Genomic DNA, 26910 nt, shown 5'->3' on the forward strand with positions numbered 1-26910 from the left:
AGGAAAAAGCACTTTAAATGCCTCCTCACGGCCACACAGCAGCAGCATAGCACTCGGTATGTACTGCAGGCATCCCAACTATGCATTCACCGCTGAGGAAACGCAGCCGGTGCCCAAACACTACACATTTACACCACTCCGGGAAAAGGAGAAGCTTTTCAAGTCACTATGAGGTGGGTTGTTTTCAGGTCAGCCTTTGAAACACCTCTTTGATAGATAACAATATACAGAGGTATCCAAGGACAACTGTATTCCATGCTCTTCACAGTACACCGGCCAGAACGGGCAAGTGTGGCCATCAGTTCTGAGCACATAGCATGTGATGCCTAAACTTTAGTTTTCATGGAGACCAATGACTGTAACCAGCCAAAACTTCAGGCACAAGGATGCTACAGGCCTAAAGCTAACCATAAAAAATAAAAATTAAAAAAAAAAAAATCTGCAGTGACTGTGCTTCCAGATGTCTGGATTTATCCAAAAAGGAGGTACAGACAGAACTGACAACTAAAAAACAAGCTGCACTAACACAAGCAGATGCTATAACAATGGTTATGGTTATAATGGCTACCACCAGAACAGGTCCCTGGGAGAGGACAGGCACAGATGAGAGCATATCCCTAGGAGCACACACAACAGCCCAGAGAGCTCAGAGCAGCCCTCACATCTCAGTGATGCTCAGCTCCTGCCAGGCTGCTCAGGATGCACAGATTTGTACTGGTGAAGGATCTGGGCCCGTAGGTGATGTACCCCCTTGTGCCTTGTACAGCAGCTCAACCTTCTTAAGGTAGAACCTGTTTGGAAGAGGGTTTGGAGAGCAGGAGCATCTGCCAGGAGGACGCCAAAAGCCCTCTTCACAGCTCTGGGGAAAACAGAGCTGTGTTTCAGGCACATCTGCTACGGCTCGTGTGGAACTGAGAACAGCTTGACAACTTTTCTTGAGTCCAACAGCAACTGCAGAGCTCCCTGTTGTAGGTTAGTTGTGTTTCTCCACCATCCTGAATCACACTCAGAGGCAAACCTTTAAATTTGTTCTTTTGTAGTCAGTTCTCAAGAGACAGCCAGTGGCAGGTTATCACGGGAGATGGATTTGGAAAGAGAGGCTGGTCGGATTTTGCAACTAACTGATAAATCAACCACAGAAACAAATTCCTCAACTCATTTCAAAGAGGGGAGGGGAAAAAAGTTTCAAGGAAAATCTCTTTTTTCCCATCTTGGAAATTTCTGGGAGTGCTTTGAATGCTTTATTTTAGCAAGGAATAAATGTCCCTGCTCCTGACAGATTGCAGCCTTCTCCGCCCTGAAGACAGATCAATATTACAGATTGCAAATAAATAGTCAGAAGAATTGAAAACAGGATTTACAACTGAATAGCTACCACACCTACGTGAAAATAATAATTTACATTCCTCACCACACCCTATCAACTGCACACAGGCAGCCTGAAACAGGAAAAGTAACAAAAATAATGGGAAAGAGCAGCAAAGGGTGTCTTGACATTATTTGAACTGATATGAAAACAGGAGTTGAGGGCAGGGAAGTATTTCCTCTTTAAACCAAACAAAATAACCCAGAAACTTTCCAAGGGTTTAGAGTTTCAGGCTTTCTTATTGAGGAAAAAAATCCCCAAATCCTCCCAAATCTATGAAAAGCAGACACTTTCCATAGAGAATAGGTTCATTGAAAAGCAATTTTCTGTTAAAAATCAGTTTTGACAAGGTAGTTTCATCCAGGCTCGGATGTTGGATACCACAGGAGCATTTGCCAGGAATAAAAATAGGCATTTAGCTCTGAAGGGCTGGGTTGCTGGGTTTAAAGATAACTTCTTGCCTAGGGTAGAGGTGCCTCTGTCGCAGGGATGGCCAGTGACAGATCAGAAGGGATAGAGGTTCACGATTTGTGTGGGAGTCTTGAATAATCTGTTCCTATTTTAATGTGAACATGGGTGGTAACATGGAATTACAGCATGTGGAGGCGGGCTGGTGTGCACGGATTAATGAAAAATAATGAGATAATATTGAGCATTTATATAGTCTCATTAGAAGGGCTCAGTTTCTCCACTGACAGAAATCCCTGGAAAATGTCATACTCTGGGTCTCCATCTCTGTACCAGGTATTAACAGGAAACACAAAGGCTATTTCACAAGTATATTCCTTTGAAAAGAGCTTTCATTCCTTGTCTTAAATTTTAAGCAACTCTGTACTTACACAGTAATCCTTTCAACTCATATTTCTTTGAATCCAGAAGTCACTGTGTCTCCTGAGGTACTCTGCTGCGAAAAAAAAACAAACCAACAAACAACAAACACTTATAATTGCATGCTGGAAATTATGACATGTTTATACGATGCACCAAGAAGAGACAAAAATAAGCACTGAAGGGCAGAAGGGTAAAGCTGGGTTTATTGAGGGCTAACTACATTAGGATTGACTAAAAAGAAAAGAAAAAACAACCCAAGCATGTTCAAACTGCAATCCAAGCAAAATTTATTTTTAGTCCCTCGATTATTGCGAGTTTCATAATGGGATTTTGAGGCCCTGCCGTTGTCTCCCATTAGCACGGGCTCTGTTATATATTCTGCAGTGTCGTGGTGGGAAATGATTCATGGCAGGGCTGGGATCTGACATTCGAGCACAAAGATGGGGGAAAAAAAAATGTACTTTGATTCACCATGTTTCAAAACCAAAACTCACCCTCAGATGAAACTTAAGTTCTTGAAAGTACTGCATAAAAACAGAAGCCATAGAAGCCAAAGCCAGGGACCAACACTTAACTTTTATTAACTGGGAAAATTATATTGGTATTGGTAAAGCACCAGAAGGCCCTTGTCAGAATGCACTGCTCAAAATTCACCTGCGCTGCCCCTGCCTGTCTGTGACAAGGGGGATTGCAGCTCAAACGGTGCTGGACCGGCAGGTCAGAAATATGGCACTTACCTGGCTACGAGATTGATCCAGTCAACCAATGTGAAGGGTGATGCTGCAGCTGAAAGACCCACTGTAATTACATCACTTGATCCAGTAATAAAGACAATGATGAAATATTTTGAAACCAGTTGCCTCCCATAGACCAAAGAAAGACTCGGCGATGAGTGTTACGCAGACAATGGTCACTGGAGTAACTTTTAAGTGTCTGTTGCTATAAAGCAGGAAAAGGTTATTTTTCATACAGTAGGATTTCCCACCAAAAGCGCTGCAGAGGAGGGATCAGACACGATTCCCTGTTGCCCAGATAAGAGTTGAATGGGTAAAGTCAACCTGCCCTTTGCAGCTACTGACAGGGTGATTTAGAGGAAAAGGCAATGGCACCCCATGGTGTGACTCTTACTGAGACACAAGCACAACATGCTGGCCCTGAATCACGGCCAGGAGATTTTCAAGACTCGCTTCCTTAATAACATGAGGCCATGCACAGAGTCTCACCCCTGCAAATGGCTCAACAGCATTAAGGATTATCAAGTCATTCAGTTCCTGCCTATGAGCTCTGCCCTCAGCCTCTCAGACCTTATCTGAAGTCAACTGAAAGAGCGTCACCATCTCCAGTAAGTCTTGGGGCAAGACTGTCAAGCCAGTCATTTCTGTTCTACAACAGCACAGCATGATTTCTCACCCATGCACTAAAGATTGGACTGTCCCATGAGCTGATCTTGAGTCTGCTTGAAGAAAAACCAGTAATACAGCAATCCTGAGTGAGAGAAATCCAGGGAAATTCTGCTCCTTGAACAGAAGCATTCCTTGGAGACAACATACATAAAACATGACTTAAAGGAAGATTAACTTTTATTCAGATGATCTCTTAAGAAGTTTCCATTCTCATGTGAAGGATGAACACTTTTATTATGGGGAGAGGCTGGCTAATCTTTAACCAGGAATTTACAAGAGATTCTTAAAACAGACAACAAACAGTTTACGAAGCTTCATAAGATCTTTTTATTCTGAAGAGTTTGTACCGTGAATGCTACCAGATTGATAGCTGCATTATGAAAGAAAGAACAACTTAGGCGATGTGAAATGCCCAATAAATCCTGACTGGGAAGATCACCTCTGGCTACAAGAGAGGGAACTCAGCCAAAAACCCATGCTGAGGGAAGGGTTCAAAGGAATTGTGTATGCAGTCCAAGTGTTTTCCAGAAAAAGTTGGACCTTGGGCTAGTAACTGAGTTCAAAGCCATGACAAAGTGAGTGGCAGGTGACTGATGCCACCATTTTACATAGTCATACGTCTCTAGCTGATGCTGGAGCTGATGAAAAGAATGTCTTTAGCTTCAATGAATATTAAAAGCAGATCTGTGCCCAATTCACCAGTCTCATAACCCATACTCAGAAAACCCCAACTCAATCTCTCTAGTTAATTAACACGATTTGTTATCAGGTAGAAATGTGATTCCTGGGAGGTGCATAATCACCACATGTGTTTCCTGCTGCAAGAAAGAAAAGTGTATGCATACCCCAATGTCTCCAGAAAGCTTGAATGGAAAAACCCTTTCGTGTCAGAAGTTTATTTTTATTGGTAAAATATTAAATAATATACAGAATTAAAAACTGCACTTACACTTCTGAGAAGAAATAATTCTTGGACAAATTATATGCTTGTTCCTGAGATTCCCTACATTTATTCCAGTAGCTGTGCACTCAAGACAGTACAAACCTTTATAATATAATCCTTTTCACAAAGTATTACAAAGTTTCTGCAGCTTCTTTATTTATACACACATACAGACTCCCACTCTCACATGGCTGTACAACACTCACACAGGTACAGAGTACACACATACAGATGTGCAACCATATGTATGCATGTATACTAAGAGGAAAATAAAAATAACAACAAGTCCCATAGTTCAGTCTATAACGGCAAAACATTTTTAGCAGAGAGATACAGGTTTACATTAGGGTTGCTCACATGCACCACTGTCATAGGGATTGTTTCTGAACTCCTTTTATAAGAGCATGTTCCAATGAGCACATAAAGAAATGGGACGATTCCCAGCGTCTTCACTGCCTTTTGGAAAGAACTCTGATTTCATATTTTTAGTTGTTATTTTTTTTTAATTTAAAAGATTCCTCGATCTGAGCTCAGAACATCTATCACAGAACGAGAAAATCGTAACCTGGGAGAGAAGGGGTTATTTGCCAGATTACTCACCCGGCTTTCTTTAGGAAAACAGCACTAAAATGGGCAGTGTATGAGCCAGGGAAGATGCAAACAGATCAGACCCACAGCCTGAGCCTACGTTCCCTAAACGGTGCTGCCTTGCTCTGATCCCACTGCCCCAGTGTGGTCCCCGTTTGCAGGAGGACCCAAACCACCCCCAGAGGGGTTCTAGAATTTGGCCCAAGGACCATGACCCCGTGGGCACCACGGCAGTCACCCACCCAGTGCGTGTTTCTTCTTGACCTCAAACACAAGGGTCTGGGAGATTATTTTGGCAATCGATCAGAAGGGGATACAGTCTCTTCACCTTTGCTATTATTAAAAAGAAATCTCTTAAATACAAATTTAAAAGACAAAAGTGGCTACTGTGCATGCGCAGTAACTGCCTTTCGAAGAAATCTCAAGGGGATTTTATTATTTTTTTTTTATTATGTACCTAAATACATATTTACAGAACGGCGGCTTCGGTCTACTGGGGGGGGGGAAAAAGGCATTAAAAATACACTATATATAAATATGTATGATATGTAAAACAAGTCCCATCTAAACTTATATAAGACAAGGACAACTCTAAAGAAGCTTTTCTGGTCTCTCAGGTAGATAAAGGACATGAGTCCTGAAATTCTTACACAGGCAAATCTCTCCCATTACAGTAAATGGCAGTTTTGCCCTAGCTAAGAGATTAGGCCTAATCCAAAATCCATCATCAAAGTCAACAGAAGTCTCCACTGACTGGGTTTTGGATCAGACCAAAAGATCTTTTTATTTTTTTTTTGTTTTTAATAAACATCAATATTAAGTGCTTTTCTTAAAAAGAAAGCTGCAATTAGAAAAGAAGAGGAAGGAAGAGGCAAGAACAAGTATGTCCTTAATTCTGGATGTGGATGTGTTTCAATGCCAAATAAAAGCAGGAGGTAAGTTATGGGCTTTAGCCTAAATTTACAGTTCCTCATGTTTTGTCAGTCACGATATGAATTTACTCGAACCATACCTCTGAATGCATTTAAGACAGAGCATTTTGTTTCACTGATTTGTGTGGACTGAGGAAGGAACACAGAAACCACTGTACACTAATAAGATGTCAGGGAAAATATTGCACTTGAACAGAAAATTTGCCCAAAAAGGTGGTTTTCTTGGTGATTTTTGTTTTTAAAACTAATATAAGCAAATCATCCATGTCTGCAATGAGCACGTTTAGAAAGCAGGATCCAAGAATGAAGCATAAGAAGCAAATTTGGGGTTGGTAACCCCCACCCTGGAATACAACAGTAGTAAAACTTTTTTTAAAGCATTTTCTTCCAACAGGAAAAAAAAATTATGACCTTTTTTTTTTTTTACTTTACAGTTTTAAATTTTTCTAAACATTTGCATTAAAAGTTTCCAGTTTCTCATAAAAAGATACACATTTTAGGAAAAAAAAACAAACAGAAAATAAAACCAACTAAAAAGGAAGGCAAATATACAGTATTATAATTACATCACTGTGGAGTCATCTTGAAGGTACCCTAGGTCTTTAAAGTGTTACAAAGAGTATGTACCTTATTTTTTTTCTCAAATCAACTAGTTTTTTTTTCTTTTTCCTGTTTTTAATAAAAAACTACACTTGAGTACAAAAATATGTAAACAGACTGTACAGCCAATGAACAAAAAACCCCCCCAAAAAACAACCCCCCCAAGCCCCTAGACAGCCCAAAGCTACAGGAGATAAGAGCAGGCCCAGACTTAAAGCTCCAAGAAGGAAAAGGGGGAAAGAGAAAAGCATGGAAAGCCAGAGGAGACTGCTACATGGCGGAGGAAGTGAACGTGTTCAAGCTCTGAGGACACTTGACAATTCGTCAAATAATTGATCACAGTTTCAGAATCCAAACGACTACAAAAATAACCAAAGAAGTCCTTCCCTTGTTACAGTGTGTTCAGGAACGAACATCCATTTCCAGTAAGCAACGTCAAATCCCAGTAAGTGCATAGTAGGGATTCAGTGACCTCTACCCCTGCAAGAAGCTTTTCGTGTTCGATGTCACTTGAGGTAAAATTAAATGGCCCGATTTACTGCAAACTGGCTCCGCTGTGCCCATAACAGAGTCATGCTCCCCACCACGCCTTGTGGGAGGCATCCATATTTTATCCATGACTGGTAGTACAGACCAGAGACTGCCGGTACCCACGTACCGCCGAGTGCCAGGGATTAAGGCTGCTACACAAAAGTAAGGGAATGGGGAATGCACCTTCAACGCTGACAACAGAGACCTGCCCAGAGCTGCTGTGCTGCACCCACTGCCCTGATCTCACAAACCACGGTAATGGTTAAACACAGTTAACTGCAAGGCTCCTGTGCACTTCCAGATCTCACCGAGGGGATGGCAGGATCGTGCTCAAATGTTTTCCTGGGCGGCAGTGCAGTTGCCTAAATCAACATTGCCAGAGGAAGGAAGCATCAGGCCCAGCTTTGGGTCAGGCTGCTCCCTTTCTCCCACAGTGTCCACATGATACAAGCCCCTCTGAAGACATGATCTGATGAACTTCATTGTCATTCACTCTTGAAATACTTCACATACTGCCAGTAAATACATCACAGTATTTTTATTTTTTTTGCAACTGTAAATAATATTGGGTTTTACTACAGCTTTGTTAAAATGGTCATTTCTGTCCACTAATTACTTAGGTCCCAAGATTTGTATGAAAAGGAGAAGTTTTTACAGAAGGAGAGAGACAGCTGAGGATCCAAGTGAGCATAACGATAACCACCTTTCCAAAGGCTGGAAGTGAACAGCAACTGGGAATGCTTGCCTGCATGATCAACTTGGAAGCTAGGTGAACTAAACAGAGACCATATTTACTGTTTTCCTGGCCTGTTAAGTATGCAGCATGGCAAAGCCTTAGCACACCCCTCCTTCTGACTATCCTCTGGTCAATTCAGACCCTTGTGGAGAACACAAGCAGCCCCTTCAGGCGTGGTTGTAGGAGGTCAAATTAGAAACCCATGATGTTCTCCTTTGCTTATACCTCAGAACACATCAGTGGGATACAAGGGAATCTATTTACTATGAAGCAAGTCCTGCCTCCTTTCTAACTTATTCCTCCCCTCCCCTTCCCTGTGAGTGCCTCAGGCCCAGACCCCCCAGAGCAGTGCTAAGGAGCTGGCACTGGGCTGCCACCAGGCTCAGGCTCTCACCAAAAACATGCTGGCCCAGCCACCTTCCCCACGGCAGGCTCCACACCTCGGCTGTGCCAGCACTCAGACACTGCATCTATGCAGGGTGAATAATTAGACCTGAAACTAGGTCACCAACCTGCCGTGTACTGAAACACCGCGCTCGTCACTGCAGCGATGAATGAATCCAGCGGACGAACCCCTTAACAACTTCTACTGATGGGCTTCTCTCATCTCTACACCAATTACTGGGGTGGCAGCAGCCTGACAGGCAACCTTGCAAACCACTTCCAATGGGCTCACCGCATTTCTTTTTCCAGGTTGAAGCAAGTAGCAGGTGCTTATAAGTCTGCTCCTGTTCCTAAGTGGGAACTTTAAAGGAGAGAAAAGTCCATTTCCAAGTGTGCTTCATTTAAAGCTCTGAGGGGGAGAAAACAGGAGACGTTGCCCCGGCGCTCCACAGCACACGGTGCAGCCGGGGGCTCCCACGGCAGGTCTTGGCATCGCGCTGGGGATGCTGTGCCGGCTGGGACCAGCTCCCAGACCAGCTCTGGCTGGACAGCTGGAATGCAGTTAGCTAGAGTAGTTTTCAGCCCTTCCCTCTCCTAAAAGCCAGCTGACTCCAGGAAATCTCACAGCAAAGTACCAACTCCTCTCTCTGGGTCAAGCTGCCAAGGAGGGTGCAGAGCAGGAGAAGGGATGTTTCCTTTGGGTTGGTTTTTGCCGTGCATTCTGAAAGGGTATGGGAGGATATCATGAACAACATCATGATCTCCCAAAATGCATTTGGAAAAGGCACATATACAATAAAGCATATATCTAACTATACAATACCATATATATATATATATTTATATATTTATAAATATACTTTCTCAAGCTCTCCAGCTGCCCCAGACCATAGGCCATTCCTACCATCCATTTTTGTTTTTAAAAGCTTGTGAGCCAAGCTAAGACTTCTAGTGGCAAATTTCTAGTGGCAAAGCCAATTCCATCACACTTTTCCTGAAATCCCACTCTGACTTTAGGTGATTCTGGTATCAGTGCAGCTTCCTTTCTCCCTCCTCATTACATTATAATCACAGCAAGAGTTAAAGAAAGGAATTTATCCAGCAAAGGAACTGTATTATTGTAGCTCCTGTCCTTGGCTGAAATAAGCACCTTTGCCTCAATTATCTCCAAAGTTTCTTTCTGGAAGAAGGAGTGTCTGTTGTCTGGCTTCTTTCAAATCTGAGCAAGTGAGCTCAGGTCCTGGACAACAGCAATAATGTCCCATTAAAGGCCAGTTTTGAAGGGTTTGATTTAATTACTGACCTCCTGCCTGACAACACAAATTTAGGAATGCCCTTGTAAACAGAAGGAAATTTGGAAACTCTTACAATTGAGAATTTCTTCACCTTGTAGTAAACATACTTTAGGTCCACATAGATATTTTGTGAGCTGGGTCCTCGCATTGCAGAAACTCGCCCCATTAAAAACCAGGCCAATTAGCCAATTTAGATTCTTTCTCCCTAATACAGACTGATACAGGTTGATGCCTAGACACCTTCACATCACAGCATGGATGACAGCAATTTTTAAGGAGATTAAAATTGTTTTAATCTCACAAGTTACTGAGCAAAGAGCTGGCTTTACTGAAAAATGCTATATATTTTGATGTGCACTCCTAACCGATTGCAAAGAGAGGTGGCTGTAAAATTCATCGGCCATAACTGCAGATATATAGATAATGCCCTTTGCTCCAAGGATATGGATCACACTAGGAACAGAACAAGCAGTCACACTTCAATTATTAGGCTTGTAATCCTCTAAACTGAGGCAGAACCTTGCCATTTTTGATGTAAAAGAAGCAGAAGGGTTTACTGGCAGGGATGTGCACAGAAATGACCTTTTTTAATAATTATTTTTAATGAAAATGAGGAATGCTCACAGGAAGGCAAGTCTAGATTTGCAAATGCGTGTTTTTAACTGGAAACTTGATTCCAAGAATTTCAGAAGAGTCCGATAAAAACCAGTCAGGTTCGATTTCCAACACCAAATACTCAGAACAAATGGATGTGCAGGCCAAAGATTAGCTACTGAAATTCCGAGTACACTGTGAATGACTAACGAACTTGTCAAAAGTCAAGAGCTTTTCTTAGAAGTCTGCAGTGAGCAAGCAAGAGAAAAACCCAAAGAAATCTCTGCAACCCCATTCTGCACACTTCTGTGAAGGGACAAACTGTGTTACATAAAACTCTCCAATAATTTTCGGCAGGAATTAAATTCTTAAGTACATGTTAATCCAAAATTTTGTTCAAAATTTGAACTAGAATTCAAACTTTCTCCTTTCCCTAGCTCTAGGATGAAAATCTTTAATGAACATTCAGAAAAGGACACTGATAATAAAAATGAACATAAAATTCTCCAAAAAACGTAGGTTTTGGAAGATAACTCCCCAGTGCCTCCCCAGTTCACTATGCCCGTGACACCAGGACATACAGATCTCACTTGTTACCCTTAGAACAAGAAGCTGGGCTTAGCTGAACCAGCGAGCCTCCCCATCTGATCCCTTAAACATCTCCAGAATACATCCTACAGGAGGTATCAATGAGTCATCAATGAACCAAAGTGCACACTAACTGCAGATACAATTACAGCCAACTTCTTTGTGGATACACAAGAGATTTTCTGCCTTTCCCGTATTCCGGTGCTTTACCAAGCAAAGGCAGAAATTTTTAACACTTTTTCCCTAGCGCTAACTATTCCAAGAAACCATAGCCCATGTTTTTTCACTGACCACAGAGGGGAAAATGGAGTGTTGCCCCCAGAGAATGAAAGGAATTGCTGGCAACCCTTTTCTCTGGCTTGGGCATGTGTCCTTCTGGAGGCCCAGACAAGCCCAGCAACCTTGAGGCCCAGCACCTTCCTCTTTGCGCCTTGTTCTTAAAAGACCTTTCCTGTCTCAGCAAATCACAATCACTTTTTTCTTTCTTTTCAGAATTTCCAGGCAAATCCTGATGCAAAACACGGTCAGCCACCTCCTAAGCCAACCTTCCTAGCTGCAGAGAATCAGCCATACAGAATAAAAGTGATGCCCTCCAGCATTTCTCTGCTTTTCTCCTGCACAAACTCCTTTCACTACACCAGGCACAAGACAATGAGAATGGTCTGGAGGATGGCAGTGGTTCATTTGCCTGAGTTTCCTCTACATTAGGATGAAGAAGGAAGGAGGGGGAGGAACCCAACGACACTAAGAACAATGTTGGGAATAGATCTTTAAATCTGTCTCTCCAAAGCCTGTATATTCCCAGCCTTGATAGCTCTCACATTACACAAGATGACATTTCTCTCCATATTCTAATTAATAGGCTACTGCAAGACTTTACCAGCTAATACTTAATAGCATTGCAGTGCTGGGAAGCAGTCATCAGGTAATCTGGCCATGATCTACTGTATCCTTTCTAAACACAGGTTCTAGCTGCCAAGAATGTCACCATAAAAAGATTTCAATCAATACCACTCAGCTCCTACTTTCAAATGCTCCAGGTCTAGGAAGAAAAGAAGAAAAAAAACCTGGTACCCTCAAAACGAACAGCAAACTGGCATATGCATGGAGTGCACAGATTGAAGGGAGCAGATGGAAATTCATTATGGCCTGATCTTGCTCTCTCTTCTATACTTTAGTAACTTTATACTTTGGAAAAGGTCTCCCCAGGCGCATGGAGACCGTGTGCACAGAGGGGGTTAAACCCATGCAGATCTTTCCATTCTCAAGCTGTGCTCTTGTTGCCAAACAACAACATTTCAATTGTGATTGGTACAAACAGTTGGGTTTCAATGGCAATCTGTCCTGTAGGTTTAAGCCCAGCTTTTACTGATGCAACTTGCTGGGTGGTTGCTGGCTTTGTTATTTACAGGGAGAGAAAGAAAGGAAACAAAACAGATCGGTGGACTTTTTTTTCTTGTCCAGTCTGTGGGTCAAGGACTTGCTCTGGAGTGTGTTTCTCCATTTGTTTTCCCCACAGTGAAATTAATATATTAGGAATAAAAATGAAATCTGCAAATCCAAATCAACGCACGGCACCTGCATCTCCACTTATCACTTTCTGAAAAAGTAGGGAAGGTCATATGCATCCTGTTGATGTGAAAGGCTTCTGTGCTCTCCAGCAAAATCTGCTGACACTTGCACCCCTAAATTAAAGCACAGTTGATGACTTAGAAACAAAAGGAAATCACCGGTTCAGCAAATTAGCAAATGTCAAATGTCAAAAGGAGAAAAACTGGTCAAGGCTCAGATCCTGATGTAGCTGAAGGAGTTGGGGCAGTTCCATTGAATTCAATGGAGCTAAGAGGATTAATGCTGGCCAAGGATCTGGCTCCCATCACTTTCCCAGCTGCAAGTCTTAGTTTAGGCTGTTTCCAAGAGGTTAATACTGTGATAATAGAATGAGAAAGTATTTACATAATTATATATCTATATATACCTATATTTAAAGAACATGTTTTTACTAGTACTTTTGTCATTTTAATATCCATCATTTTAAACCGAAATTATTTCAGAAGAGCAGCAGAACCTCTTGAGTAAACTACAGACTCTCACCCACTCCTAGGCCACTTACTGTCCTAAAAGCAAGTTTAAATGTTATTCCTAAATGCTCTCTCTTAAAAGTTAGGTCTCTTAGAAGCCAGTGAGACAACACATAGGCATGGAGTAACAGAATACAAACAATCCTAAAAAAGGTGCTTCATAAGTTAAGGAAAATAATAATACAAAGCCTCAGACTCACCACAGAAGGCCCTCAGACTTATGAAACTAAACTGCTGTAATGTGGTACAGTGTTAAGACATACATTTCCTTTTTTTTTTCTTTTTTTTATAATTTATTTACATTCTAGAGGGGCAATACACACTGAACCCAGGAAAACAGCTCTCCCTTGAAAGTAACTTTGATTCATGCTCCTAACTCCCTAACAGTTTTGCTTTAAAAATAATTGTTCATTCCGCAGAATAAAGTTCCCCCCCTCTTCTCCAGCCACCAAGACCCCGCACAGTAACTACACCTTAGAAAAACACTCTCCTCTGAAATGTTTCTACCTATTCCTCTGAAATTGTAAATGAGTGGCATCTTGTTGGGACTTGAAAGCACCTAGAAGGGTTGAGTGATATCCCAAAATAGGACATGGTGTACAACTGACTGAGACAGACACGGACTGCCTTCCAATTCCCACAGAAAGCGACGCAGGTCACTCCCCAGAAAGTGATGGCAACAACAAACCCCTCTTTTATCCCTTCCCTTCCTTCTTTCTATTCTTAAGCTGGGCAGAGCAAATGAGGTTGGGTCCACAAAAAATAAGGTTAATAATAATAATTAAACAACAGCAACAACAACAACAGCAACAACAACAAAATAGGCGTTTCAATGTCCGAGGAAAAGTGGGATTGTAAGTGCAGTATTTCTTCATGTGCAGTTCTTCTACTTCACACGAGTCCCCTTTGGATGAGAAGGCCTAGCGGAATGTGTGCTCCCCTCGGACTATGTGCGACGAGAACTCATAGCGGTCCTGGCTCCGGTAGCCACAGATGTTGCACTCTAGAGGGTCCCGGTAGCCGTGGCAGCCCATGTGGATGGTGTACATGACATGGTCCAGGAAAAGGACCCGACAGTGCTCGCACTTGAAAGCCCTAATCTGCTCCCCTTCTCCGTTGATCACCTTGTAGATATCCTTTAAAGAGCCCTTAGAAGCTTTTGTGACATCCAAAGCCTTGGTGTCCTCCTTCATATAAGCCGGGCTTGGCTTTCTCTTGGGATTTAAGGCAGAGTTTCCTTGGTAGGACTGGCGGTCATCGTGGCTGCTCTCTGAGTCAGTAGAATCCAGGCAGCTATTGCTGGGGGAGCCCTCTCTATCCTGGGTTCGACTCTTTGGTCTGATGAGGGAGATCGGGCCATCCATGTTGTTGTCGTGACTGTCGGCTGTTTCCCTGCTGATGGGCCTTTCTATCCTGTTGGGATGATAGACCTGAGCGTAAGCTGAGCTGATGACCGGCGCCACCTCTGCAATTGTGCTTGGTGTGTGCTGCATCAGGGGGTGAAGTGCCTCAGCTCCAAGGTAGGTGATTGCATTGTTGATGGCTTGGTCCATCATGTGAGACTGCATCAGCTCAGCCTCCTTCTCATAGGTTAGGTTCATATCAAAGGGGATGTCTGGATAGCCAAATCTCATGAGCTTTTCACCTACGAGATAAGAGAAATGCATGAGGAAAATCAATGTAATCCCTCCAACACATCACTTAAAAGGGGTAGAGAGGGACAGAAAACCCCTGACCTGGGGTGAAATTATTCCAGAGTCTAAACTTAATCTTCTGCTTGTTTACTAACCTCCTGCAAAGCTCCTGTCCTGGGATGGGTAAAACAGCAACCTCACCAACAGCTTTTTTTTTGTTTTATTCCAGGTGATGCATGCAGCTGCAGTGACTTCCAGAGCAATTCCAAACCTTTCACTGTGCCTGACTGCGCTCGTGCTTTAAGTTGGGAAACACAAGTTTACTGGTAGATAATGGGACTGAAATACTGAGGTCAATAAGGTCTGACAGTTGATGCCATTAGACATACTCTCCCCAAAATTCAAGGGAGCAGTACCACACACCTCCTACAGTCCAAGGTGCATCATACCTACCGTACAACAGGGCTGCCTAGTGAGAAACCAAAACAACAGGTACAGGGGGCTGTTATGGTGCTTCCTTTAGACCCACAATATGTAAATCCTTTAGCCAGTGGAAAAAAATGTAAAATGACTGCAGGCAGCCAAGGACGGAGCAAGTTACAGGAGCACTGGAGGCTGATCTTTCTAGTTTCCCCCCCTTCAAATAAAGATTCTATCCTTTTTGGACTGAGCAAAACACACACACACACACAGAGACTTCCCTTCCCAGTGTCTATTTAGGCAAGAAAACAAATAGAGAAACCACATGTATAGCTTTTGGTAAAAGGCAAAAGCACCGTTCACTGACACAGGCTAAATAAGTACATAACGATGCTGAAGCTGGCTGATTCTTCACTGTGTGAATCCAAATTCACATCCTTGTAACCTTTTTACATCAATGGCATTACAGATGTGTGAAACCAGAACCACATGCTGGTACATTATGGCAGTCACAGGGCAGCATGTTACATCTCACAGCTCTCCTTGTAAGAAGCTCTCCACTACTTACATCAGGGCTCAGCACAATTGCTTTTCCAGTGATGGCTTTGGAGTGGCTGTACAAGGAAAGTTTCATGTAATAACTTCTTTTTAAATAGAAAAGGTTATATGTATGTGATACAAGATGTGCATGCTCATGGGTGTTCACACATACAAAGATTAGCTGGTTGTTCACAGTTAACTTTTAAAGGTGATTTTATGAAGTCTGATAAATTTTGGTTGGTTTCTATTGTCTTTGTTACTTCATTGCCTCGGTACATAGAACCAGATTCTTTTTCAATAGTGTAAGTTAATAAATTCAAGGAGTTGCTACTTACAACTGGTGTGGCTATCCAAGAATTAAATTACTCAAGAATATTCTATCACCTTTTGCCAAAATTGCTTGGAACGCAACGTGTATAAAACACCATAAGAAACAGAACTGTAATCCAAAATCTCTTCCAAACTGCATTAGTACATTTCGACATAGCTATCACTCCACATTTCATTTTTGACTGTAATAATTCAGTCCACTCAGTGTGACTTATTCTAAAGTGATGCATATAGAACAGCCATGTAATCCTTAGAGATGATGCATCACTTCTGCTTGGGAACTTAGCCCTGATTAGCAAGGTAATTAAATATAAGGCTAAAATGAAGCACATTAATATTCTTACTCTCTTCAGCAGTACTGTTCACATGCTTTCAAGTGGACCAACCGTTCCAATTGTGTACCTCAAAACATTTCCCTGCTACAACGATGGTCTAGGTAATCTAATGTGACCTGTGGATGATTCTTGCCATCACACCTCTTTTCATGTTTCTGCTGTGCTCTGGCAGTCTGTGATGGCTGTCCTGCTGCAGATGGGATGGGCAGCTCTGAAACAGGACAAGGCTCCAGCCTCCCAGGAAACAGTGCAGCTCCTTCCCAAGTGGGGCCAAAGTGGGACTGGAGGACAGCTCCAGGAGGCATTTGGTGTCTTTGTCACAGTGGAAGAAAGCAATGAAAATGGAAATGGTCCCTGTCACCTGCTGTGGCCATTCCCGTACTTGAATAAAGAAATGGATCTGCTGAGGGTCTGATTCAGCCAAGAAAGACACTGTCAGTTCTTTGTAGGCTGTAGAGATCAAGAAATATTATCTATCCTTTACTTGGATAAACGATGCAAACCTTATTTTGATTCCTTTTATCATCCATGTTTAGTTACTCCAGCACAGACAGCAGAGAAAGCTGTAAATTGCCAGTGACCTGAATTATTTATTCCTTTAATTATGATCCAGTTCCAAATATCTCAGAGCCTTAGAAATGGAGCATGACATAAAAAAGTAAAATAAATGATAACATTGGAAGGAACCAACAAATATGAGCTCAGAAGCTGGACAAACAGTCCAACAAACCACTACAGTGTGGTTTCCAAATTAAATTCCTCTTTAGCCAAATCTACACTTAAAAATAACTAATTGGACTAATTATTCTGAATTTTCATGTAAAACTATGTTCAAATTCTATTTATTCTTGCCCTACATTAGTGAAGTAGATGAAGAAACAGTCTCTCATGTCAGTCTCTCATATGACATTCAAATAACCCTCAAAGCAGGTATTTGAAGCCAGATCAAAGCACACAGACATAGCTGCCCTGTGATACCTGCAGTCCATCTCATCAAGTAGCTAAAGCCGCTGCAGCACTGGACACTTGGGAGAAAGCTGCAAAAAATCCTGGAGAAAGCCATTACAGAATTAACCCCTGGCTAAATTTCTCCCTGACTCCCATTAAGTGGAAGCTGACTGTAATTTTGATGTTGGTTGATCTTCATCTGTTCTGAGATACCTGTGTATTTTTAATTTTTACTCTAACAACCATAGTCTTATCGTAAGCCACATAAATGTCTTGTTTTGCATCCTGCCAGTTCTTAACCTCAGTGACTCTCTGTGAGAGCAAGCACCACATTCAAACTGAAAATACATGAATCTGCTCCACACGATCAGCCTGAAGATGTCTGCTTTTAATTTAACTGGTGTCTGCCTCTCCCTCATTGAATGAGAGGCAAAAAGAAGTACTCAGACTCCTGCACTTCATAAGTTATACTTTCTGCCTCCACGATTTCAACAGGTTTGGTAAGACTACTACCTCAACAGCAGATACATAACCACATCTCTCACACAGAAATTAATTCTATTTGCTGTATGCTGTTTCCTTTCCTCCTCAAAATTAGCCAGAGTAGAGACTGTGGTCCATAACCACGGTCCCTTGGAGATTGCTGATCAGAAAGAGCAGTAAAGTATTGATAGATGTAGCATGCAAAGATTTTAGCTTATGCTTACATGACCTTCTCATAAACACCATTAAGTTGTTTTGGACAAGTGCCATACTTGCAGTATGCACAGGAAAATTTCCTGCAAGCAAGAGAACCATTAACAAGTTCTTCCTGATGGAGTTGAACAATATTTCATTGGGGAGAAAAAGGGAAGAAAAGTGAGGTCATGGTGGAAAAAAAAAAAAAGGCAGCAAAGTGAAGACTGCTGTTATTCAACTCAAACACTGTGATGTCATTAAAGATCAGAAAAGGCAGAAAAATATGATCTAGTAAGTATGACAGAGGAAACTTTTTCTCCTACAACTAGATCTGGATAAAAAACTGAAACCTGGAATTCCTAGTTCCAGAAAAATGGAATACCAAAATAATCTGTTAGACCTATAGACAAAACATGTTTATCTAACAAGATAGTATAACCTGCTGAAGAGAATAATAATGTGCATCTCTCAGGCAAGGATTTCCCATCAGTAAATTTACCTCTGAAGACAACAACAACAGATGGTCAATGGTGCATGAGTGGACAAGCAAAATAACTTTTCTGGTCTGAAAAAAACCTACCATCTACAGCTTCCAAAAACTGATTCAATTTATACCATCCAAACAGTGGCTTGCCTCAGTTGTGAGGTATCCTGGTCATGAGCAAGCTGCACTGCTTATGGGAGCAGTGTATGCTGGGTATGCCAGGATTTTAGGGAGGGCAGTAAGATCTCTAGCCCTCCCGGATCCGGTCTCCAGCCCTGCACAGATAACCTCTGTGAGGCACTGCAAACACAGCTCTGCTCCGTGGACAAGCTGGGAGAAAAAAAGAGTGAGAGGTGTGAACTGCCCTTCTTCCTTTTGAGGCTGTAAGGTCTCCGAGGTTCAGAAGCACCAGCTGAAGTGTCAGCGTGTTTAACTCCTGCCCCTGGTGATCCCAGCCCGCAGGAACCCATAGAGCTTGCTGAGACACCACCAGGGAAACCTGCTGTGGTGGGGCCAAGTTTACCAGCTCATAAAGCTGTATGTGGCTTGTCAGTAGAGCAGTGCTCCCATTTCCACCCTCTTCAACCCCAGCTGTTGTCAGAGCAGTAAATTAAATGAGAGTATAAATCCTGCAGTTCTTATCAGCTATACAGCACTTCATTTCAGACCACTTTTAAAGACAACAGTCCAAGAAATAAGCTTTCCTCTCAGAAGAACTAACAACATAGGAAACACTGATGTCTCCCAGCATTCCTCATGTAGGTTGGATCATTCCTGACCTAACCTCAGCTCAGCACTGATATTTGGGCATGGTCAGCTGACCGAGAGCAGCCAGGTCAGTGTGTCAGCCCCGCAGGTGAGCTGCTGCATGCTGTTGGCCCCCTACTATTCCAAACCCTGTAGGTTAGTTACAACCACCATCAGTGGTGATTTAACAAATCCATCTGAATCTGCATTTAGCTGAGGGGCAAAAACTTCTCTAAATGGCTCTGTTAATTGCTTACATTCTCTGATCTTCTCTGTAAGTGCCTTCAGAATGAGGATGTGACACCCTGATGTTCTGTGTGACTGTCCTTCCAGGGAGTGAGCGTGGAAAACGCCTATTACATGACTTTAGAGTCTGGCAGCATACACTTACCCCAAATAATTCTCTGTTCCAGCTTCCCTCCTAAGAAGTTTAGCACTGCTTCAGTAGCAGTAAAAAGAAGCTTTAAGTTACAGCTCAAACCAAGTAAAATTCTCCACGCTGTCTCCTGTTACAAGCTGAGCAATTTTAATATGTCAAGACACAAAGCAAAATATGAATTCTGGGCCTATGATTCTAAATCTGATAACCAAAAGCCATCCAATGCTGTTTCATATTCATGCATTAGTAAGTTTATTGTGTGCAGAGTGCTGCACTTGGAGCAAGCACTTCTTCCAACACAAGGGATGCAATTTACTTCCTCATGCCAGTATTATCAGACCAGTTGTTGCCAACTCTTAGGAATTTAATACATCTTGAGATACTTGTTTGTTTTTTTAACACATATAGAGACAGATAATTATATGACAGTCTTAGCTTGCTGGGTTTTTTTGCTGGAGCAAGGAGAGGGAAGATGACAAGTTTAAATCTCAAAAGGGTCAGAGAAAAGTTTTTTTAAAAAAACAAAACAGCCTAAGATAAAAGCTCAAGGTCTTCTACAGCATTTGCATGATACCAGGGGCCTAATTTTTGAATTTTCTGGGTTGGTAAAATGACTTCAATGATTTTCAGGATTTCTTGCTGTCATTTAACCCTCTCCATTGTTATCTCACAACCAAGTTCCAAGAGCGCTACTACTTTCCCCTTGTTCTTTTGGCTATTACAAATAACAAGTTGCCTACACCTCCACACTAAAAATAATAAAAGGCATATTTCCAGCTTACCCACAAACTTCTGTGGGGTGGAGCTTTTACGCTTTCCCATGTTGCTTGTCAGCTTCTCTATAACAGCAGGTCTCTCAAAAGGCACCACAGAAATATTGTTGTCCATCACAGGCTCTTGTTCCTTACAATCTTCCATAGGAGGTACTACATAAAACCAAAAAATCATATCAGACAGGTCTGGTCCACACTTCACAGACAACACAAATCATTTGAGCTCTGCTGACTGTGCAACAAGTGCAACACAACATAAAGCAAGGTACAAGAACACACTGGGCATCAAGACAGCAATCACTTGTAAGCAGAACCACATTGACAAAACACCTCTCATTGGGACCATCTTATTTAGCAGAAGCCCAACTTTATTAAAAGACTTGTTTTGTTATGGACACTCAAGATCCCCAGAGAGGAGGGGACACTTCTGAAAACTCACTCTGTAGATGACATTTTGTGTTATTTCCCCTTCCATATGGTCACCTGTCGCCAATGTAAATGTTTAGTTATCATTCTTTGTGTATTCCATTAACTTCACACTTATCATACAGAATACCTACTCTTATTATTACTTTTTTACACTAATCTCAATGATTAAAAATCACACAAGGCATCAACAAGCTGTATTTCCTGGGCCTGTCTGTGTGTTCCCTAAGACAAGTCTTCTCAAATGAAGGATCAGTTTGCTAAAGCATGTTTCCTCTTTCTACATGTGAGAAGGTAAAATCAACACACACTGTACTGGAATTACGGGATTAACATCACATGGAAAGCCCCTTCAAAATCAGATGTAGAAACTATCAATTTTTGATTAATATTTTATCCCCTCAAACACAGATCTAGCAACCTGTGAATGGAGGTTTTCTGCATCTGTCTTACCACTTTTTTTGAATCTGCAGGGATCATTCCTGTGCTAACCACAGCGAGGGAGTGCTCACACATTGTCTTTGAGACAACAACAAGAAATCAATGACCCCTTCTGACTTTACTCATTTTCCTCTTCCTCACTTGTTGGGTTAGGGAATAAGGTGTTGAAGCAAAAGTATAGGAATTGCACAGGCTTCTGATCAGGGGAGTGACTCATACAGGGTTTTATGCCACTGGGGTCAGAGCTATTCCCCAAGTGCCGACAAAGTGCTCTGTTTTTGTTGAACATCCTCTTATAAACACCAAGAAGGGTCAGTGGTACCAGACTGGGGACCAGGCCCAGAGAGTCATAGAATCATAGAATCAGCTGGGTTGGAAGGGACCTCCAAGATCATCAAGTCCAACCCTTGATCCACTACCACGGTGGTTACAAGACCATGGCACTGAGTGCCAAGACACTTGCAATATATACCAAGTGTGATTCCACGTATAGCTCTGCTCTGCTGCTGTGAATGGGATACCTGGCCTAATTGTCCAGCAGTCATCTTCAGAAAGTGGCAAGAGAAACCTGACAAGTATCAGCCACTATTCCATGTGCTAATGGCTTGGCTGAGACACAACAAAATTATTTGAGGTGAAGAATGTATGGCAGAGAAATAGAAACTGCGATGATATGGCACAGAGTTCCTACAGTTTGTAAACTGAGAGTACCCCATTGCATTCCCTGTATTAGATCAACCTTCCAGTGAAGTCATGGGTACTGCAGAGGTAGTAGAGAAGGACTCACACCCATGTGTTCTGCCAGACCTCCTCCTGTCTCTCACCATAGCAGCCTTTTGTGTCACAGGCACCTTCTCCCAGAGACAGTGCCATAAATGAACACCACCAGCCTACTTCCCTCCCATGTAACTGTACCACCTTCAGGATCCTGACATGGAACAATCACTCCCCTGTTCTTAAACACTCAGCTGTTTGCTAGCACATAATATACAAGAAATGGGGTGTTAAAAGCCTTGTCTCTGCCTGCTTTCTAGTAAGGAAGAGCAAATACCAGGCAATTACAAAACATAATATCTGCTCAGGTGAACTTCTCAATTCAGACATTTGTAATAAGAAAACATGGCAATTTATTCATTTAATTCCATTTGTGCCTCTGCTGCTATGGAAAGCTGAGTACTTTGAGGCTTGGAATCTACCATACGCTATAAAACGATTTACTCTGCTGCTTTTTTACTCGTACAGGATGCTCCTCCTGAGAAACACAATGGTTTCTCATTTACAAGGCAGTCCTGCTGGCATCCCTGAAAGGGAGGAAAAAACCCCATAAATATGAAATGAATCTAATGTTGCAACAAAATGGGATGCAGTGTTCAAGTGACCTAATTAATACCCAATGCAGACTGGGACGTTTGGAATACTTTAATAGCTAAGGGTAAAGTTTTAAGGTTAATTAAATACTGTGCTTGCTCAGGAGCTATCTGCACTACTCAAGTATTTACGAAGGAGATTTGGGAAGAAAGGGAAGATTATGTGTGCTGATTTTCACTGGGAACTGGATCTGACTGTCCTTTGGCTTACCCAAACTCAGTGTATGCATGCACACGCACGCATGAAACCCTGGCTGCTCACTCACTGCCATGGGCCAGGTTCACCTGAGTGACACTTCAAAGATTTCCAGCCCTTGGAAAGGGACAGGACACAGGAGGCTGGTGGTGTGGTAGGGAGGTGCTCTAAATCCCTCCTAGGAACACAAGCTCAAAGCATGCTGGCTTTGCAGGAATGCACTTATCCACAAAACCACTCGAAACCTCCTGACTAGTTTCACTGCCACCTGAATAAGCCCCAAATGTAATGACATCTGTAGGGTCTCATAACAATTAAGTAATAATTAAATAATTCTACTGCTGGGCATATGTGTGTAAAATTTCCTGCACAGAATTTGAAACCTTTCTTCCATGAAAAATGAATAGTGCTAAAAAAGACATCTGCTCTTCTCTAAGTCAGGCAAAAATCCTACTCGGACTCCTTTTAAAAGTAAAATCATCATGAGTAAAAGCATTTTCTTTTCTACCTTTCATGCTGCAGGCACTTTTTCCCACCTCAGAACTCAAGTCTCTAATCCAGGGCATGGCTCTTTTGCAACAGAATCAATGAATCACACCAATATTTGTGTTACGATGGGAATAAGTTAGCAGAACGTGTTTTGTTATGCAGATTTCCTGGGAGAAGGGAGAGAGGGAAATGGTCTAGTTTCTGAAACCATTTAAATGACAGGCAAAACTGGACCAAACAGCTGAGATGTCACATTTTAGAAACCCAAAGCTTTAAGCTAAGGAGCACATTGTCAAATCTAGGTACATTAATTTTCATTTCAATTTTAGAGGGTATACAAATAAAGGAAAAATAGCTCCGCTTGCATCACTTTTGTTTTGTTTTGTTTTGAAGGAAAAAACAGAATAAAAAAGGGGAAAACCAAACCAATCAAACACAACCACCAGTTCTCACCAATCAGCTGCTCTGTGGTAGAAGCTCATGTGTACACATTTACTCAGCAGTAAATGCAATTCCTTTTTTGTTGTAGTTCATCGTACGTCATAGCGGGAGCAACCAAAGAACAGCTGGCAGGTCATAACTAGCTTAGAGCAACTCATTTTACACTGAGAACTTACAGTCTCAGCTCAGGAAGACTTTTTTTATTCTACAAATCAAGCTTCACGAAAAGCCCATGAAACATACTCCATGAGTATGTTTTTGTTCAGGGGTGCTCTTAATCCACTATCAGGGTGTGCTTCTGGATTGCCCATGAAAACATTCACTATCCCTAACACTGTAAATATTCTCAATAGCAGTTAACATGAAATGTTTCTAAGCCCAAACCTCTACAGTCTTCAGAACAAAGTCTTTCTTTTGTTGATGATACTGGTCTTTCAGTCATACAGCTCAAAGTGACTATCTTCGAGTTTTTCCTTCTTAATTTGTAAAAAACCACATGAACTTTTAAAAAAGTTTATGTCATTCCAGTGAGGAAAGAACAAGGGGGGGGAGGGGGGAAAGAAGTAAAAAAATTACCCAGCGTGTGTTTTGCTGATAAATACTTTTGTGTGCAAACACCAGACACTGGGCTAAGTCTCAGCTGGTATAAATTAGTATTACTCCATCAACCTCAATTTCCTTTCTGAAGCTCACAATATTGCTATTTAAAAGAAGTGTGTGTGTGCAGAGAAATGACAGGAAATATTCCCATGGACCCTGGTGTGAAGTCTCCTGTGGGACCAGCATTTTAACGATGTTTTAAGCAACCATGTAAGAGGGAAAGACACAAGGCCATTGTGTGTTTTCTGTGGAGCTGGCCTCTGAGCCTCGCACAGCCCAGGCCTGGGCTTCTTTCTCCCAAAAAGAGCATCCTTCTCCATCCCACTGGAAGAATTTCCCTGGACTTTTTTCTCTGTGGAGGTGGAGAAGAACGCATAACTGGGTGTAAACCATCGCTAGCCTTCAACATTTCTCCCTCTTCGTTCCTGCAAAGGTCATGTTCTTGGCATTCAGAGACTGTCCCTTTTGTCACCCCCAATACGCCGCTAGCCAGGAGACCGCAGACTAATTTCTCCCTCCAGGGCCAGCACTGCTCGGCTGAAAATTGCCAACAATCAAGTCATGGGAGCTCTCTTGCAGCATCTGTCCTGCTGAGCAGGGAACAGGACCACGAGGAGGGGCAGCTCAGCAAGCAACTGGCACCCCACAAGAGGATGGAGTGAGATGCAGAGACTTGCACATTCCTACCCACACAACAAAACTAGCCCTTCTGCCCCTCCTCTTGCTTCCCCTTGTGCCTTTAGTCAGGTGATATAGCCATCTGCAAGACAGAGATAATTGAAATTAAAGGACTGATCAGGCCACGGTGAAAGCACCCATGTCTGTAACATGCCTACAAACTAATCATCTTGAGCACAATGCTTGAAAAAAATCCAAACCAAGTATTTGGAAAGAGAGTCCGGAAAACTCAGCCCCCAATGGGATGCAAAATAAACCAGTGATCAAAATCTCCAAAGCATACTCTCAGTCATCCTCAAGAATATCATTTCAATGTGTGACATGGGAGAGAAGGAAATTAATACATTTTTTCAGGGTTATTCTAAGACTCAGCTTTAAGCTGAGTAATCATTTCTGTACTCTTCTCTGGTGCCTTTACAGTCCCAGGGGAAAGGACTTTGCTGCAGAGCTCTACAGGTTGGTGCTCGTGACTCTCATGCTGAGCTTCATGGGTGGGAGCAATGCTGGGATGAGAAGTGAGATTTACTACTGGTCCCAGTTGAATATGGAGCTCCCTGTCGCTGCCTGTCCTCACTGTGCCCTCGCTGAACAGCGAAATGAAGACAGCGGATCAAACATCCCCTTAAACATTCACCAGGGGAGGTACAGACATATTTGCCCGGAGGAGAAAGAGGCACTAGTTGAATTCAAAGTGCTGTTTTAAGCTAATTTTGTTGAGAAAAGTGAAGTGGCTGTGTGAACATTTCTATTTTAAGCCCAAGCAAAGTCAGTCAGGCTGTAAAGAAAAGAACTGTCCCGCATGGGGTTTGCACTGGTTTAACTTCAGTTGGTAGAAAAATCAATGCAAGGTCAGCCACTGCAGCTTCTTTGGGGAGACAAGGTGAAAGACTTGCCCCTCTTGTCATGGCATTAGGCAGCTCAGAAAAAGCTCTGGATTTTCTCAGAAATCTATCAACAAGAGTAAACCTAATTTTAACAAATAATTGAATAATAAACCCAGACGTTGAGTGGAATTTGGGAAGCTCCTCCACAACGTGGTCTCAAACCTCCTGGCAGTCATAGCTATATCAGCCTACTGTTATTCCCTAAGGAAAGGCTGCCTGAAGTCATCACCTCCCTGGTTAACTAGACAGGCACACCCTTGTAGCATGAAGAGTGTGTATTTTGTTGGAATGAACTCAGTGGTTCAACTCCTTCTAAGTGCTCCAAGAGACCAAGCCCACAACAGGTACCTTCAAACAGCAAAGCCCTGAAATCAGCCTGCCTACTGGCCAGCATAAAGCCACCTCAGGCAGATAATCACTGACTTCAACATCTTTGAAGTCACCTATGACATTTTAAATGTTGATTTTAGTCTCCAGGGTGTCTATGAAGAGAGCAATTACTTAATAGAGTTGTATGAATATTTTGGCAATGACTACTAAATATATTTAAAATACCATTATAGGAATAAATTGTTCATGGAAAAGTACTATTTAAAATATTTTGGAGATTTTTGTCGCCAAAATATAGCCTGTATTAGCAATGCTGAATAGATTTTATTTCAGCTTGGATTTTCAGGTTTTTAGAAAAGATCTTTCAGAACTTTTACAGAATTACTTTCCATATGAAGCCATATGACTCCACTCAACAATGAAAAGCAAAATGGAAAAAAGTGGAAGTGGTATTTTGCCTTTTCATTCACCCACAATCTAACTGGTTTGGGTATTCTTAGGTACACGATAATTTTTAATCAAAATGGAAAATGTACAATTTTAATATTTTCTGAATAGTATGAAATTTTAAACACTTCAAGTACCAAGCATCTAAAGACAACTTTTAAAAGTAAAGAGATTATCAGTTTCAGAAGAGTTTATGAAACACTAATTTTGAATTAAATTGTAACCATTTTTGGACAGCTACCATTTAGCATTTAGTGCTACAGATTAAGCCTTCAACCCTGCAATCTGAGGCATTATGCTCATTATCCATACTAATAGCTCCAGAAATTTCTGAAAACAAATTCACAGAGTTTGACATTTCTTGCTTTCAACAATCTTTTGGCAATCTTCAGTCCTTATGTATATTAACACATGCAGTGTTAGTTAACATATTAATACTAGCACATGTAAATGCATACAAACATTTTTTGG

The 26910-nt window shown here is 41.9% G+C and overlaps 1 protein-coding gene across 9 annotated transcripts in view; it reads right to left on the bottom strand.

Annotated features, from left to right (window-relative positions):
* Positions 1-3903: 3903 nt before the first annotated feature.
* Positions 3904-26910, bottom strand: part of IKZF2 (IKAROS family zinc finger 2) — a 119297-nt gene continuing 96290 nt past the window's right edge. For all 9 annotated transcript variants that reach the window (XM_064660348.1, XM_064660345.1, XM_064660347.1 and 6 more), the window contains 2 exons: positions 20150-20293; positions 3904-14517 (listed from right to left, as the gene is read on the bottom strand). In XM_064660348.1, the coding sequence (XP_064516418.1) occupies positions 13793-14517; positions 20150-20293 (869 nt within the window). In that variant the 3' untranslated portion in view covers positions 3904-13792. The remainder of the gene's footprint in view (positions 14518-20149; positions 20294-26910) is intronic.

The sequence above is a fragment of the Pseudopipra pipra genome, chromosome 7 (assembly GCF_036250125.1).
Source record: "Pseudopipra pipra isolate bDixPip1 chromosome 7, bDixPip1.hap1, whole genome shotgun sequence".
In the NCBI taxonomy this organism is placed as follows: domain Eukaryota; kingdom Metazoa; phylum Chordata; class Aves; order Passeriformes; family Pipridae; genus Pseudopipra; species Pseudopipra pipra.